Source organism: Dendropsophus ebraccatus, chromosome 6 (assembly GCF_027789765.1).
Source record: "Dendropsophus ebraccatus isolate aDenEbr1 chromosome 6, aDenEbr1.pat, whole genome shotgun sequence".
Classification (NCBI taxonomy): domain Eukaryota; kingdom Metazoa; phylum Chordata; class Amphibia; order Anura; family Hylidae; genus Dendropsophus; species Dendropsophus ebraccatus.
In genome coordinates this window covers 10,448,188-10,462,620 of record NC_091459.1, presented here as the reverse complement: position 1 = coordinate 10,462,620, position 14,433 = coordinate 10,448,188, and the positions used below count along the sequence as shown (strand labels likewise).

At 39.3% G+C, this 14,433-nt stretch overlaps 1 protein-coding gene across 1 annotated transcript in view; it reads right to left on the bottom strand.

Annotated features, from left to right (window-relative positions):
- The window catches only part of COL21A1 (collagen type XXI alpha 1 chain), a 126,366-nt gene that overhangs the window by 69,226 nt on the left and 42,707 nt on the right, over window positions 1–14,433 (bottom strand). Inside the window, exons 4-5 of the mRNA XM_069973415.1 lie at window positions 2,170–2,338; window positions 298–514 (exon numbers count right to left, since the gene is read on the bottom strand). Of these exons, the coding sequence (XP_069829516.1) occupies window positions 298–514; window positions 2,170–2,338 (386 nt within the window). The remainder of the gene's footprint in view (window positions 1–297; window positions 515–2,169; window positions 2,339–14,433) is intronic.

Below are 14,433 nucleotides of genomic sequence, written 5' to 3'. Positions count from 1 at the left end.
GGCGGGCCCTCCGGCCCCAGTGTGAAACCCATTGCCCTCTGTGGTGCGGCTCCAGTCTATTGATGTAAAAAACTTAAAGCGATGTACCTGATGGTACATTTGCTTTAACTGATGCCGCAACAGCAATTTTTGTGACCAGCTTTGCCCAAGTGCCATGTTTTTTATTTTTTGACAGATCAATATGAGTGCGTATTTATTAAAGAACAAGTCACAAGGACTAAAATAAAAAGTCTGCCCTTTCCATTGAGAAATAATAAGAATGTTAATTATAAGAATAAATCTGTTCCTATCTGCTACCTTTACTCCTGGTGTAATAAACTTAACAATTTGCACATCGTTGGTTTGGCTGGTTGTGGTAAAGGATAAGGTTCTGTCTTCTCCATTCAGTGAAACAGCAGTTTGTACTGAGCCATCAAGTGCAACTATTCTCCACAAATCCCATTTCTTCTTGGTCTTAAATCTCTGAGTTGACACAAAGACGTATGAAGGGGGAAGACCTTCTGGAAAAACATTTCTAAAAAATAAAAATAGATTCATGATTTTCCATTATATCTAATATACGGCATGGGAATTCCATGGAAATAAACCTGGTAAACTGTTATTCAACAATGACTTTTCAGCGGGGGATTGTGCTTCCGCTGTTTGAGAGATTTTCCAATTTAAATAGACAAAAAAAAACACAAACACAAAATAGAACCAGCTAGGGAGATGAAATAACAAATTACAAATACACTACATGGTATTAAACTTGCCGAGATAGATAGATAGGAGATAGATATATAGATAGATAGATAGATAGATAGATAGATAGATAGATAGATAGATAGGAGATAGATAGGAGATAGATAATAGATAGATAGATAGATAGATAGATAGATAGATAGATAGATAGATAGTAGGAGATAGATAGATAGATAGATAGATAGATAGATAGATAGATAGATAGATAGATGGATGGATGGATGGATGGATAGATAGATAGATAATAGATCAATAGATAGATAGATAGGAGATAGATAGATAGATAGATAGATAGATAGATAGATAGATAGTTAGATAGATAGATAATAGATCAATAGATAGATAGACGTATGAAGGGGGAAGACCTTCTGGAAAAACATTTCTAAAAAATAAAAATAGATTCATGATTTTCCATCTTATCTAATATACGGCATGGGAATTCCATGGAAATAAACCTGGTAAACTGTTATTCAACAATGACTTTTCAGCGGGGGATTGTGCTTCCGCTGTTTGAGAGATTTTCCAATTTAAATGGACAAAATAAAAACAAACACAAAATAGAACCAGCTAGGGAGATGAAATAACAAATTACAAATACACTACATGGTATTAAACTTGCCGAGATAGATAGATAGATAGATAGATAGATAGATAGATAGATAATAGATAGATAGATAGATAGATAGATAGATAGATAGGAGATAGATAGATAGATAGATAGATAGATAGATAGATAGATAGATAGGAGATAGATAGATAGATAGATAGATAGATAGATAGATAGGAGATAGATAGATAGATAGATAGATAGATAGGAGATAGATAGATAGATAGATAAATAGATAGGAGATAGATAGATAGATAGATAGATAGATAGGAGATAGATAGATAGGAGATAGATAGATAGATAGATAGATAGATAGATAGGAGATAGATAGATAGATAGATAGATAGATAGATAGATAGATAGATAGATAGATAGTGTTTCACTTTGCACGGTTGAAAATGGTGGCAGACGGCCACCGAAACATGAGGCCCACTTGTATGCTGTTGTATGCTCTTTTTTTAATAAATCACCATACGTTTTTTTTGCAAGCCTTGGAGTGCCGTGGACTGTACTACATTTATTTAATTTTGGTCATTGGTGCTGCTAAGTGCTGCTGCTGTTGCAAAGTGCTGCTGAACCTTTCTGCCTTAGATAGATACATTGCAGTGGCGTAGCTACCATAGAGGCAGGGTAGGCAGTTGCTATGGGGCCAGTGCAAGAGGGGGGCTTGGGGATCCTAGCTATGCCCCAGATAGATAGATAGATAGATAGATAGATAGATAGATAGATAGATAGATAGATAGATAGATAGGAGATAGATAGGAGATAGATAGATAGATAGATAGATAGGAGATAGATAGATAGATAGATAGATTAATTACCTGGTGAACTCTGTAAGATCAATCTGTGAAGTGACTTCATACGCTTTCATTGCAGGAATGGAACCTTCTACTTTTTTAGCATTTTTCTTATTCATTCCCAAACCTAATAGTATGTCGAACCCTTTCTCATCCCGAGCGGCCACTGGAATTCTTGTTGGGCAAACAGATTCTGTGGTACAAACGGAGAGCCATTTACTGTCACTGTAACTAACAGGGGAGCAACAGTTCTGATGTAACCTGCACTGTACTTGCTGCACATAGATGGCTTCCTAACCACGCTTATACTTACCTGCACCCTGTGGACTCATCCCAGCAGCAGGCTATAGGCATGGCGTTAGGTTGAGTAGACACATAATACAGTAATGTAGATTCTATTTTAATTTTTTTTTATCAAAATATACTTAAATTCATTATCAAATGAAAAATATTACAACTCAACACAAATAATAAATCACATAGATCCATTAGTGCGATTATACAGGGCTTAGTCACACTTTTGTATACAGTAACACATTTTAGAGTATATAGTTTGTTGCTAGCAAACTGATAACAATTGATTTACTTTACCATTACTGCCTTTCCTGGACCCCTCACCTAGACCTATGGATAGATTTATTGGTGGGGTGAGGACCACCGCGGAGACTCCCAGGCAAAATAAACTAACAGTCAGTCATCTATGAGCCAAATATATTCCAAAAGAGTGTTCTATCTGTATTACATCTGGGTTAGAGCCCTATTACACGGAGCGATAATCAGCCAAATCGGACGATTATCGTTTTGTGTAGTAGAGGCAATGATCAGCCAATGACAACCATCGTTTCTTCAGGTCCCAGACCAAAATTATCAGGGTCTGTACAGTTTTTGCAGTGTGGCAGGGTGCGTTATATACCTGAAAAAGGAAGCTGCCTGTATGAAAGTAACATGAATATCAGGACCCAGCAAGTTTGTAACAATATGTGCGCAAACTAGTTGTTTCTTTGTTTGTTTTTTAACTCCTTAAGTACACAGTGGATTTTGGCCCAAAGGACCAGGCCAATTTTCATTTTTTCCTCCTCACCGCAAAGTGACCCTTAGCACTTTTTAACCAATAGGACTGTTTAGGGTCTTATATTTGGCATCATAATCTGTAAATGTTATTGGTACCATATGTGGTTTTTTTTTACCTTTTTATGTTCCTCCAGAAGATGCAATCACTAGATTGCATACACTGATCAATGCTATGCCATTGCATAACATTGTTCAGTGTTAACGGTGATCTTCACAAGGAGCCTGCCTGTGGCAGAAGAACGCTAAGCTTGATGCATGGAGGTGAATGTTACTCCTACAGCGTCTGGGAAAACAATCGGGTCCCCATCGGACAGTGACAGGAGTGCAGCTCCTGTCACTGCCAGTTACATGCCATGATCGGCGGCATTGAAGGGGTTAATAACAGCACGATCGCTGCGGCCCGTCATTAATAGTGACACCACCTCCCGAGACCCACCCCCATTTACACCAACAGATTTACTAAAAGACTCACACCTGTGCTTCTCCCAAGGATTGCGCCAAAATCTTTTTTTGCATAGTCGGTGCCTGGTTGCAGACGTAAATCATGAAAAATTAGGCACGGGAGAAGGCTACAGAGGGGGTTACAGCTGTGGATGCCAGAGGAGCATCGTTTATAAGTGTGCCCCTTTGTGTTTTGCACCAATCCTACTTCCTATGTTTAAAGGGGTATTCAGAAGACAAGAAAATGTTTTCAAATTTATTGCTAGAAAGTTATTGTTTTGTAAATTAATTCCTTAAAAAAAGTATTAAAAATTAGGCTTGGTATACCCTGTAGGAAGTGATATATTCTTGCCACCTCTGTTCACAGAAGAGGTTTGCTGTGGGGATTTGCCGCTGCTCTGGACAGTTCCTGACATGGACAGAGGTGGCAGCAGAGAGCACTGGGGAATGAATACATCACTTCCTGCAGGACATGTATCAACCTGTTAATTTGACAACTTTTTTCCTCCAGAGTACCCCTTTAAGAACCATCAATAATATATCTTGTTTTTAGTATCCACCCGATATTTCTGCAGAAGTTTAGCATCATCGGACATTCACTTATCTTTCAATAACAATGAATGAATGAATACATATAATATGTACAGGTTTTTATAGTAAAACCACATCAGGGCCATAATTATAAAATACATATCAGTATCACACAGAAATTTCAGTGCTGAAACCCACTGTGATCCAAAGATACAGCCTGGGAGAGAGAACAGCAGTTGTGCAATCCATTCCCCGGCCACCAGCTTATTCCGACGCTTTAACTACATAATGGTCAATGAGGCTAAAGTGGCAGAATTAAAGTGAATTGCACTGCAGCCGTGCTCTCTTCCCAGCTGTATCTTCGGATCGCAGCAGGTCTCAGCCCTGCGACCAACAAGCCTTATGAGGATGACTTGTCAAAAGTTTATATATATATATATATATATATATATATATATAATGGCAGTGATTCTATAATGATATAGATGGGGGTTTTTTTACTTCCCAAATCTGAATAATAAAATACTTTTTCTTTTCCAATCATTCAAAGCACAAGCAGAATTTAGGCTATTTTTTCACTTAACAAGCAATGTATCATGTAATACCACACATTAGTTTTAACAATGTATGGCTTGGTAAAAAAAAAAAAAAAAAAAAGCCTAGCAATATTTTTTTTCCATGCAATGCAAACAAAGTAAGGCTATGCTCACACTACGTAAGTGCCACGGAAAACCCGGCCTGGTCACAGAGCGGCAGGTCTCTTACTTAGTATGAACATAGCCTAAATCTGTAATTTATACTCCACGCCATTAAAAGTAATATTTGTGCAATCTTTTAATGAAAACAGCTATCAAAAAAAGTGCCAATAACCTGAAGAAAGCAATGCACCGGCACTAACACTACAGCAGTCTCTCAGACCGGCATTGAGGAGTGCTGTGGTGGTGCTAGCTAGCCAAGGCTCAAATCCAACATGCCAAGGAAGAAAAAATAGCTGCACGAATAGCTGAAGCATGATTCTTTATTCATGAATATATATACAGACAAGTTGTGGACACACAAGGGCAGATGCTGACGGGGTGAGGATGACAGCCTGTTTCATGCAACTGAGCGCTTCTGCGGACCCCTCCTTACTACTACATCAGTATGATACAAATAGACTCACTAATTATTGATGTAGAAAAACATGTGAAACAAAATAAAAGCAGACACAGAGCAACAGTAAAAAAAAAAAAAACTGAGATAACAGGAATGCAGAAGACAACTACTCACCTACTCCCCCGTGCAGGCTGGCTCACATGTTTACTGGCACAGGGGGAGTAGCTGAGTAGATGTCTTCTGCTCTCCGGTCATCTCTGCTGCTGTGCATCCTATCTTTTTGCCATGCGGCTCGCAGTGGGGGTCGCGACACAGATCATGTGAATGGCTGCATTCACTTGAATAGCTTCTAAAATTGTCAATTGACAATTTTGCGGGACGTGTGAATGTAGCCTAAGGCCCTAATACACAAAGCGATTATTGGCCGTATTTGGCCAATTATCGTCCATTGCGACCTATAATTGCTTTGTTCAATAAAAGGCAACGATAAATGTCTTTCGCTGTCTTTCAAAGACACGCAACCTTGATAGCAAAGATTTTCTGCCATCGCTCCGTGCAATAGGAGCAGCGGCAGCAGATTGCTGCTATCTCCTACGGGTCCCCGGATGATATTAAGAGAACCTGCGCCCTCTGTTTCCAGCCGGTGCAGAATTGGATACATCTGCCAGCAGTCATAAACCATGATAAATGAGGTGCGGGAGGAGGTCACAGCTCCTCCCCGTCTTGGTGCGTGCCCCTGAGCTCCCCCTGCCCGCCCAAATCCGTGCCTTCTCCCTGGTGTACACCCCTGCCAGACCCTTTGTAAATGTCCCCCTTTATCTTCTGTAGATCTACCTGTGTAGCTTATGTTTTATTCTGCACTGTGGCAGATTCTACATAGGGAAAACTAAAAGCACCTTGTTAACTAGGATCAGGGAACACTTCCACGCTTAAAAATGGCGAAAGGTGCGACTAGATTCATTCAGCATATGACAGAAATTCATAATGGTAATACATTGGGCATAAGATTTGCAGGAATCGAGAGAATTATGGGAAATCCCGGCCATTATAAGCATCGCAGATTACTGCAAGCCGAAAGTAAATGGATTATGAAAACAGACGAGTCGGGTCCCGGAGATCTTAATGATAAGATCGATCTTAGCTTCTTTATTTAATTGATGTTTTTATATGTCTCTTTGGCAGGTGTTACATGTTATTGTTTTTATTATTGTTGCTCTATATCTATTTTTATTTTATTTATTTTTTTCTACACCACCAATTAGTGTGTCTATTTGTATCATACTGGCGTAGTAGTAAGGAGTGGTCCGCAGAAGCGCTCTGTAGTATGAAACAGGCTGTGATCCTTACCCTGCCGGCATTTGCCCTCGTGTGTCCACACCTTGTCTGTATATATTCATGAATACAGAATCGTGCTTCACCTAATAGTGAATGCAGCTACTTTTTTCTTCAATGGCATGTTAGCATTCAAAAAAGGAATGTACAGTAAAAGGAACTAGGAAGCTTTCTGAATAAATTCAGGCTTTTTGATATGTTTCATTTAATGCAAATATGATACAACGTAAAACACAGATTCCATACTAATATGATAAATTAAATATTGTTTAAGCTGATACCATATTCTTCATTAGAATTAAGGTCCTATGATCTCATTTCTTCCCCTTTACCACATACCACTAATGCATACTTTTAAATTCAGAATAATTTCTAGGGTAAGCTGCTATGTGTCTACATGATAGTAGCACTATATCTGGCCATTAAATTATTTGTATTTCTAGTTTTCACCTGTCCCTGAGTAAGTGAGTAGAGACTAGTTATTATGATGGCTACCATACACAGGATTTACAGAGAAGAGGGCATTCAGTTCCTCTTTTTCTCTATAGGACACTCAGAAGCAGCAGCAGCATAGAGGACATTATAGAGCAGTCTAAGCTGAGACTTAAGCACTACAGTCTGTCTGCCTCCGTTACTCCCAATCCTTCTCTACCCCCTCTGTTCCATTTCCTCTCTATAGACTTGTATGTGCAGCATGTAACCTGATTCATACATGAGTTGATAGAACTCCCTTCTCTGTCAAAGGAGACATGAGCATGACGCATTGTCACAATGGATGTTATCTTTCTCAGAAATCAATAATAAGATTCATAAATCAGACAGGAGACAGATTTGAAGCTCAGGGTTACAGAGATCGTGTTGTAGCTGACCATTTAATTCTACGGACACACATATTCTGCTGTTTTATTTTCTGTAGTAAGCATCATAGCAGCTGGTCTGTTACTTCTTCATAAACTTTTATGGGCAGCAGTAACCTGATCTCTCATTGAATTCTGAGGAAATTTATAATTGACAAGGCTAGTATGGAGGGAGAGAAAAGGATTTTTCTCTAATAAGATATATTATAAAGATTTTTTTTTTGGCTTGTACTATTGATCTATGGAAACCACTGTCAGCTTATCCCATCTCTGTACATATATATGAAACCTGCTTTTACATTTAGTACCAAACATACATTAAGAAAACATTACTAAATAAGCCATGTTATTGCTATTACACCATGCACATTCCAGGAAACCAAGCCAGGCTGTGCATTATACCTTTACCCATCTTACTGTTTCCGTATACTGCTTCCGAAAGGGGAGGATCTGTATAACCTATTAAGTTAAGGAAAGAGCAAACAGAATACATTGTTCACTAAAAATATTACACGTCTTCCAATTGTTCAAGGATTTTCTATGAGCTTCTGTGTGTGTGTATATATATATATGTATGTACCAAAATAATCTCAATTACAGAAAACAAAAATGTTTGAATAATTTATACATATCAATGCTTTTTTAGGGTATGTGCACACTATGGATTCCTGACGGAAAAACCCGTTGCAGATTTTGCAGCTTCCTGGATAACATGGTGATGTCACTTCCTAGATAACATGGTGATGTCACTTCCTGGATAACATGGTGATGTCACTTCCTGCATAACAAGATGATGTCCCTTCCTGGATAACATGGTGATGTCACTTCCTGGATAACATGGTGATGTCACTTCCTGGATAACATGGTGATGTCACTTCCTGGATAACATGGGGATCTCACTTCCTGGATAACATGGGGATGTCACTTCCTGGATAACATGGTGATGTCACTTCCTGGATAACATAGTGATGTTACTTAAGGCTTCACACTGCCTTAAAATAAAAACGTTAATAATAACATGACATTTATTTTATTTTGTAAAAACTCCAGCGGGCAAATGATAGCTGGAGGTCAACGGAAGTTTATGATCAGCCTTTAACATATGGTGTTTTTTTGGGGTGGTGTTTTTCTCTCCTTTCTGGTGTTTTTGAGGCTCTGTGGCAGTTTTTCCAAAGCGCAGCATGCTGAGGGGGTGTGGCTTTTTTTTTTCTTTACCATAGAGTTCAATGGAATTATTGTATTGTGGTTGTCTCAAAAATACCACTGCTGTGCATATGGTGTTTTTTTCTGGTGTTTTTGTCACCTTTTGTGGTCCAGCAGCTAGGTCATATGATGGCTGAGGGAAAAAAATTCAGCACACAAAAACGCCTAAACCACAAAGAAGATCATTCACACATAAAGTCCAAAATGTCAGAAAAAAAACGCATTGGCAGTTTCTCTGGCATTTTTTTTTTTGGAGGCCTCAAAAAGCGCCACACAAAAAGGATGAATGAGGGCACCATGAAGGACAGGAATTACCTTCCTTTTATGTCTGCTATTGCTTGGAGAGAGACAATTGATAGGGGAAAAGTAGGAGGTTGCGGGAAGTCTGACGATCTCTGTATTGGGCCCCGCCGACTCTATTATGAACACGCAACCCACTGCTCTATCTACTCCTATGGAGCGACGAAAAGAGCCAGGTAGTACGTTCCAGATTATGGGGGAGCTCGGGAGAAATGTTAGAGATGTGAGGAGCAGACGAGAGGAGAGATATGTATGGGAGGAGCAGGCCAGGCGATTTAAGAAACTTTGTAATTTGGTTTATTATTCAAATCTGCTATTATCTGCATTCAAAAAGACTTTCCTCAGCCCCCCCCCCCTCCTCTCTCTCATTCACTGCTCATTATCAGGAAATCTCGTCTTGTTTACATCAGACTTGCCCTTTCTAATTCATGGAGAGGGGAGGGGGGAGGAGGGAGATTAGTTGCCAGCAGAGAGCAGAGAAACAAAGTTTTACACAGTGGGAGCTGTGTGAAAGCCAGTATTCAGAGATCAGAGAGGTCAGTGCTGACATCAGAGGAGATAGCCCGATGATGGAGCTGTAAATTAACTCTTTGTTGTCCTGTTTTGGTGCCTCATCTTCCTCCACCCTTCCCCTCTCCATAAGAGAACCATGAAGACGGGGAGAACAGCTTCAAACTGCTTTTTCATGATAAAAAATTATTTTTCGGCTAATAAAGCCAATTACAAAGTTTAAAATCGCCTGTACTATTGAAAAAAAATTAAACGACAGTGACACTTTAAGATGTTCTTTGCAGCAATTATTGATTCTCTCAAACATTAAAAAGAAAGAAAAAAATTAAAAAAAAACTATTCTACCTGCCTAACACATTTGGCTCTCTTTGCTGTTCTCTTAATTCAGAAAAGTCTTATTTCTCAGAAAATTTCATGTCTTTTTTTTGTGTTACAACATGTTATATTAAATAAAAATATCAAAATGCCAAGAATGTTGTCTGCCTAAAGCTAACATTGCCAGATGTATTCAGAAAATCTCGAAGAAAAATCTTGTAAAAAAATATTTGGCACTTTCTGTTGGAACCAAACATCGATGTCCTATTTAAGTTTTGGCGTATGTCAGAGGAAATACTGTTCTTTCAACTCAAATAAAATATTTTTGTACAATATCATGACAAATGCCATATGACGGATGCACATAAAGATGTATAGTGTATACTGTAAAGGGTTAATGCTTCTGACAGCAAAGTGCTGTGACCTTTATTGTAGATTTATTCACAATTCATGGGAATTAGGATAAAGTGCATAACGGAATCCATAATCCAATAGGATTTACAGGGAGGGCTGATGTAGGTGTACTGTTGGGGTAGACTGTTACAATGTAAAGGAGGTAGAGTCCCAGAGAACTATCTTAGGTTCCTTGCTCCAGCATATATCGTATTAGGCCTCCTCTGTGTCCCCATATAGTAGTTAGGTCCCCACCTATGCCCTTATATAGAATGTAGATTCCCCTGTTACAGTAGACAGGCCCCATCCCATGCCTTCTTATATTAGTTAGAGCCCTCTGTGCCTGTATATAATAGTGAGGTCCCCACTGTGCCCCTAAATAATTATGAGGTCCCCTCTGTGGCTTTATATAGTAGTTAGGTCCCCTTTGGACCCCCATATATTAGTTAGACCCCCTTTGCATATCCATATAATAGGTCTCTCTGTGCAGGGAGACCCCTAATAGGTGGTAACCCTTTGTAGAAATACACCCTGTAGGTGCTCCCCACAGTAGTTGACCACACCCCAATAGGTAGTATTCCCCCTGTAGGTAGGAATACCCCTTGTAGGTAATTCCCCTGAAAAATAATGCTTTACTTTATTGTACAGTCCCCCATTTAGTTAATCCCCCCAGGTAGTTAGCCGCTTTTTCTCTCCCAGTGCAGCCTACAGCAGGTGAATGTTTTCTTTTCCTGGTCCATTTTTATGGTCGGGAAATACTGATGGTTTCTATCTGAAAGGCTTTCTGATCAGTATTTCCTGACCGTAAAAATGGAGTGAGAGAGAGAGAGAGAGTGATTGGTTGGGGGGAGGGGTTGAATTTGGGTGGTATGGCTCTTCCCACTGCCAATCAAAACACTTCATTTAACTGTAAGCACTATTTGAGGACTTACAGTTAAAGGGCTAGGTCCTTGTTACTCCGGAGTACTGCTTTAGGAATTCCAAGATATTATGTAATCCTTTTCTAGATTTTAGGGCATGGGAAACTATTTACAGGATTATTAAATTACTGCACAAAATCTTTTCTGTGTTGTCAAATGTTTAGTCTGCGCTATGTAATATAATTATTTTATTTACCACAGACAAATCACTGTTATATCATTAATATTATATGACTGGTGTATAAAAATATTCATTGTTTATCAAGTATTTGCTTTTGTAAATGTGTGTGTGAAAATTCAAAACTTGCAAAGGACCTGAAGAAATAATTAAAGGGCGTTATCCAACGAAAATCTTTTTCTGGTTTCAGAACGTTATAAAGATTTGTAATTTACTTCTATTTAAAAATCTCAAGTCTTCCTATACTTATCAGCTGCTGCATGTCCTGCAGGAAGTGGTGTATTCTCTCCAGTCAGACACAGTGCTCTCTGCTGCCTCCTCTGTCCATGTCAGGAACTGTCCAGAGCAGCAGCAAATTCCCATAGAAAACTTCTCCTGCTCTGGTCAGTTTCTTCCTTGGACAGAGGTGGCAGCAGAGAGCACTGTGTCAGAGAAGAAAACACCACTTCCTGCAGGACATACAGCAGCTGTAAGTACTTGAAAACTTGAGATTTTTAAATAGAAGTAAATGACAAATCTATATAACTTTCTTAAACCAGTTGATTTGAAAGAAAAATATTTTCGCTGGAGTACCCCTTTAATTTAGATAAATGACCTAAACCAACGCAATAAAGGACGGAAATGATATGTAAAGTTATGAAATCAGTGTCACTGTTATACATCAGTAACCCTATGAAACTTTAAGGCCTTTTTTACAAATATCTATCTCTCCCATCATAGTACACAAAACCCAGAAGGAAACTGACGACAAAACTTTAGGAACAGCTTTGTGTTTATTGGCATGAGTTGTGATGCTTGATATTTCCTTGCGCCTGACAGAAAAACATTGCATGCAGTGCTCCTATGTCTGGCTATGGACTTCTCAGGGGTAGCATCACTTGTGTCTGGATCAGGCATGACATGGCTGGCTATACTCAACTCCTTAATGTCAGTCTAGCTTGACTAACAATGTTCTGAAACAGATTTATCCTGCAGCTCACAAATTCTCTGCTACTTTGCAAAGTTGACTTTAAAGGGGTTATCCAGCGCTACAAAAACATGGCCACTTTTCCCCCTACTGTTGTCTCCAGTTCAGGTGCGGTTTGCAATTAAGCTCCATTTACTTCAATGGAACTGAGTTTAAAAACCCGACCCAATCTGGAGACAACAGTAGGGGAAAAGTGGCCATGTTTTTGTAGCGCTGGATAACCCCTTTAAAGGAGAAGTCAGGAATCAGTATTTTTATTTTTTTATTTTATTTTTTAAGAAATTTAGCGGGGTTCCTCTTCGGCCACTGACTGGCTGAGCGGGCCTGACATGTCACAATTCGTGTCCCCGCTCGGACCAGGAAACGGACAGGGGACAGGGAGGAGCCAGGGAGGTAAGTCCATGTTTTTATGTTCATCTTACTTCTCCCCCGCTTTTTTGGAAAAAAAAATAAAAAATACCCCGAGCTTCCCCTTAAACTATAGTCACTTTAATGTCAATAGCTCAAAATTGTAAATAACCTGCCAGAAATAATATGTATAACATAAGAAATAAATATGTAAAGTGTATATAAAGTTTTTGTTTCAATTTGAAGATAATTGGATTGGCTGGAGCTAATCGGACTTTGGATTCGCAAGAGTACAAACAAGAGGTGAGCAAATCTCAAGCAGGCTCAGGTTCGTCTGAACTTGAAAGTGCGGCATTTGTATACCGGTGACTGAAGAGATTGGATGCAGCCCCAGGGAGTCCTGGAAAACATGTATACAGCCTGCCTTAGGGTTAAATCCAACCTCTTCAACCACCATCAAATGCTGCATTCTTAGGTTTTGATGACCCCGAACATGCTTGAGATTCACTCATCTCTAATGCCTACCAAAAAAAAAATTGGACTAGAGAATAAGGTGTGAGGAAAAATATCAGGAGTATTATATATGGAGCAGATGGGAAAAATTGCCCCTGCCTCAAAAAATGAGGAATTTTTGTATACTTCCTTTGCATAGAGGAATTTGGTGGAAGAACATGAGATACAGGACAATTTAAAACGACTCTGTACCCACAATCCGACCCCCGAAACCACTTGTACCATGATGTTGTTATCGTGATGTAGTGATGTAGTTATCGTCCTAAAAAACAACTTTTAAACTTGCAGCCCCTTGCCAAACTGGAGTATCTGTGCCCTAACTTTGCTCCACCCCTCCGTCCCTCCTCCCCGCCCTCCTCATCATTAGGAATGCTCGAGGAAGATTGTCTCCTATTCGTCAGCTGTGTGAATACTGAATATGGGCTGGATCGTTAACCACCTGTGCAGTGTACAACATGGTGAAAATGTTTCAGTGGCATTCCTAATGATGAGGAGGGTGGGGAGGAGGGACGGAGGGGTGGTGCAGAGTTAGGGCACAGATACTCCCATTTGGCACGGGGCTGCAAGTTTAAAAGTTTTTTATTAGGACAATAACTGTATCACCTGCCGAATGGACCCCAGGACAGATCTTGGATTAAAAGCAGCTATCCGAAGGTACAAGTGGTTTGGGGAGGTCAGATTTTGGGTACAGAGTCGCTTTAAGAGAGTCATTTCATGTTCCAACAGGAGGTATAAGGTGGAGGTGCTCCAGAGAAAGACCCATATAATAACCGGCACCAAGTAATAGTCCAACGATGATTGAAATTCTAAAGATGCAGAGAGTGGATATTATCTTACTTAACCAGACACCTAGTCATAAACAAAATGGCGGTAATGTTGATATCAGCTAATCTATCAACAATTAGATAGTATATTAATGAGGTTAAAGGAATTGTGCATTCTTTGTGTATGGCGAAGAAACATAAAATACATTTAAAAAAAAAAAACTAGTGCATCTTGAGAATAAGTCAATATGGATTTTTTTGTTAGTTGAAATGATTGCATGGGTTACTGTACCTTCCCAAATATGTTTTGGGTGATTAGGGCTAACTGGGTCCCTTAAAAATACCAGCTTTAGGAGCGATCCCTAAACTGTTATTAATGGAAAATTGAAGTGTACTTACTGTTCAAAGACAGAAAAAAAATACAAAAATATGGCCATAATTTTGAGGTAATGTGCTCCATGTGATGCGCTCCAGCCAATGAAAAGGCTGCTGGTGTGCAAATGCACCAGCAGCCGTTTCTTCTCCCATTCACTGCTATGGAAGACAGCGA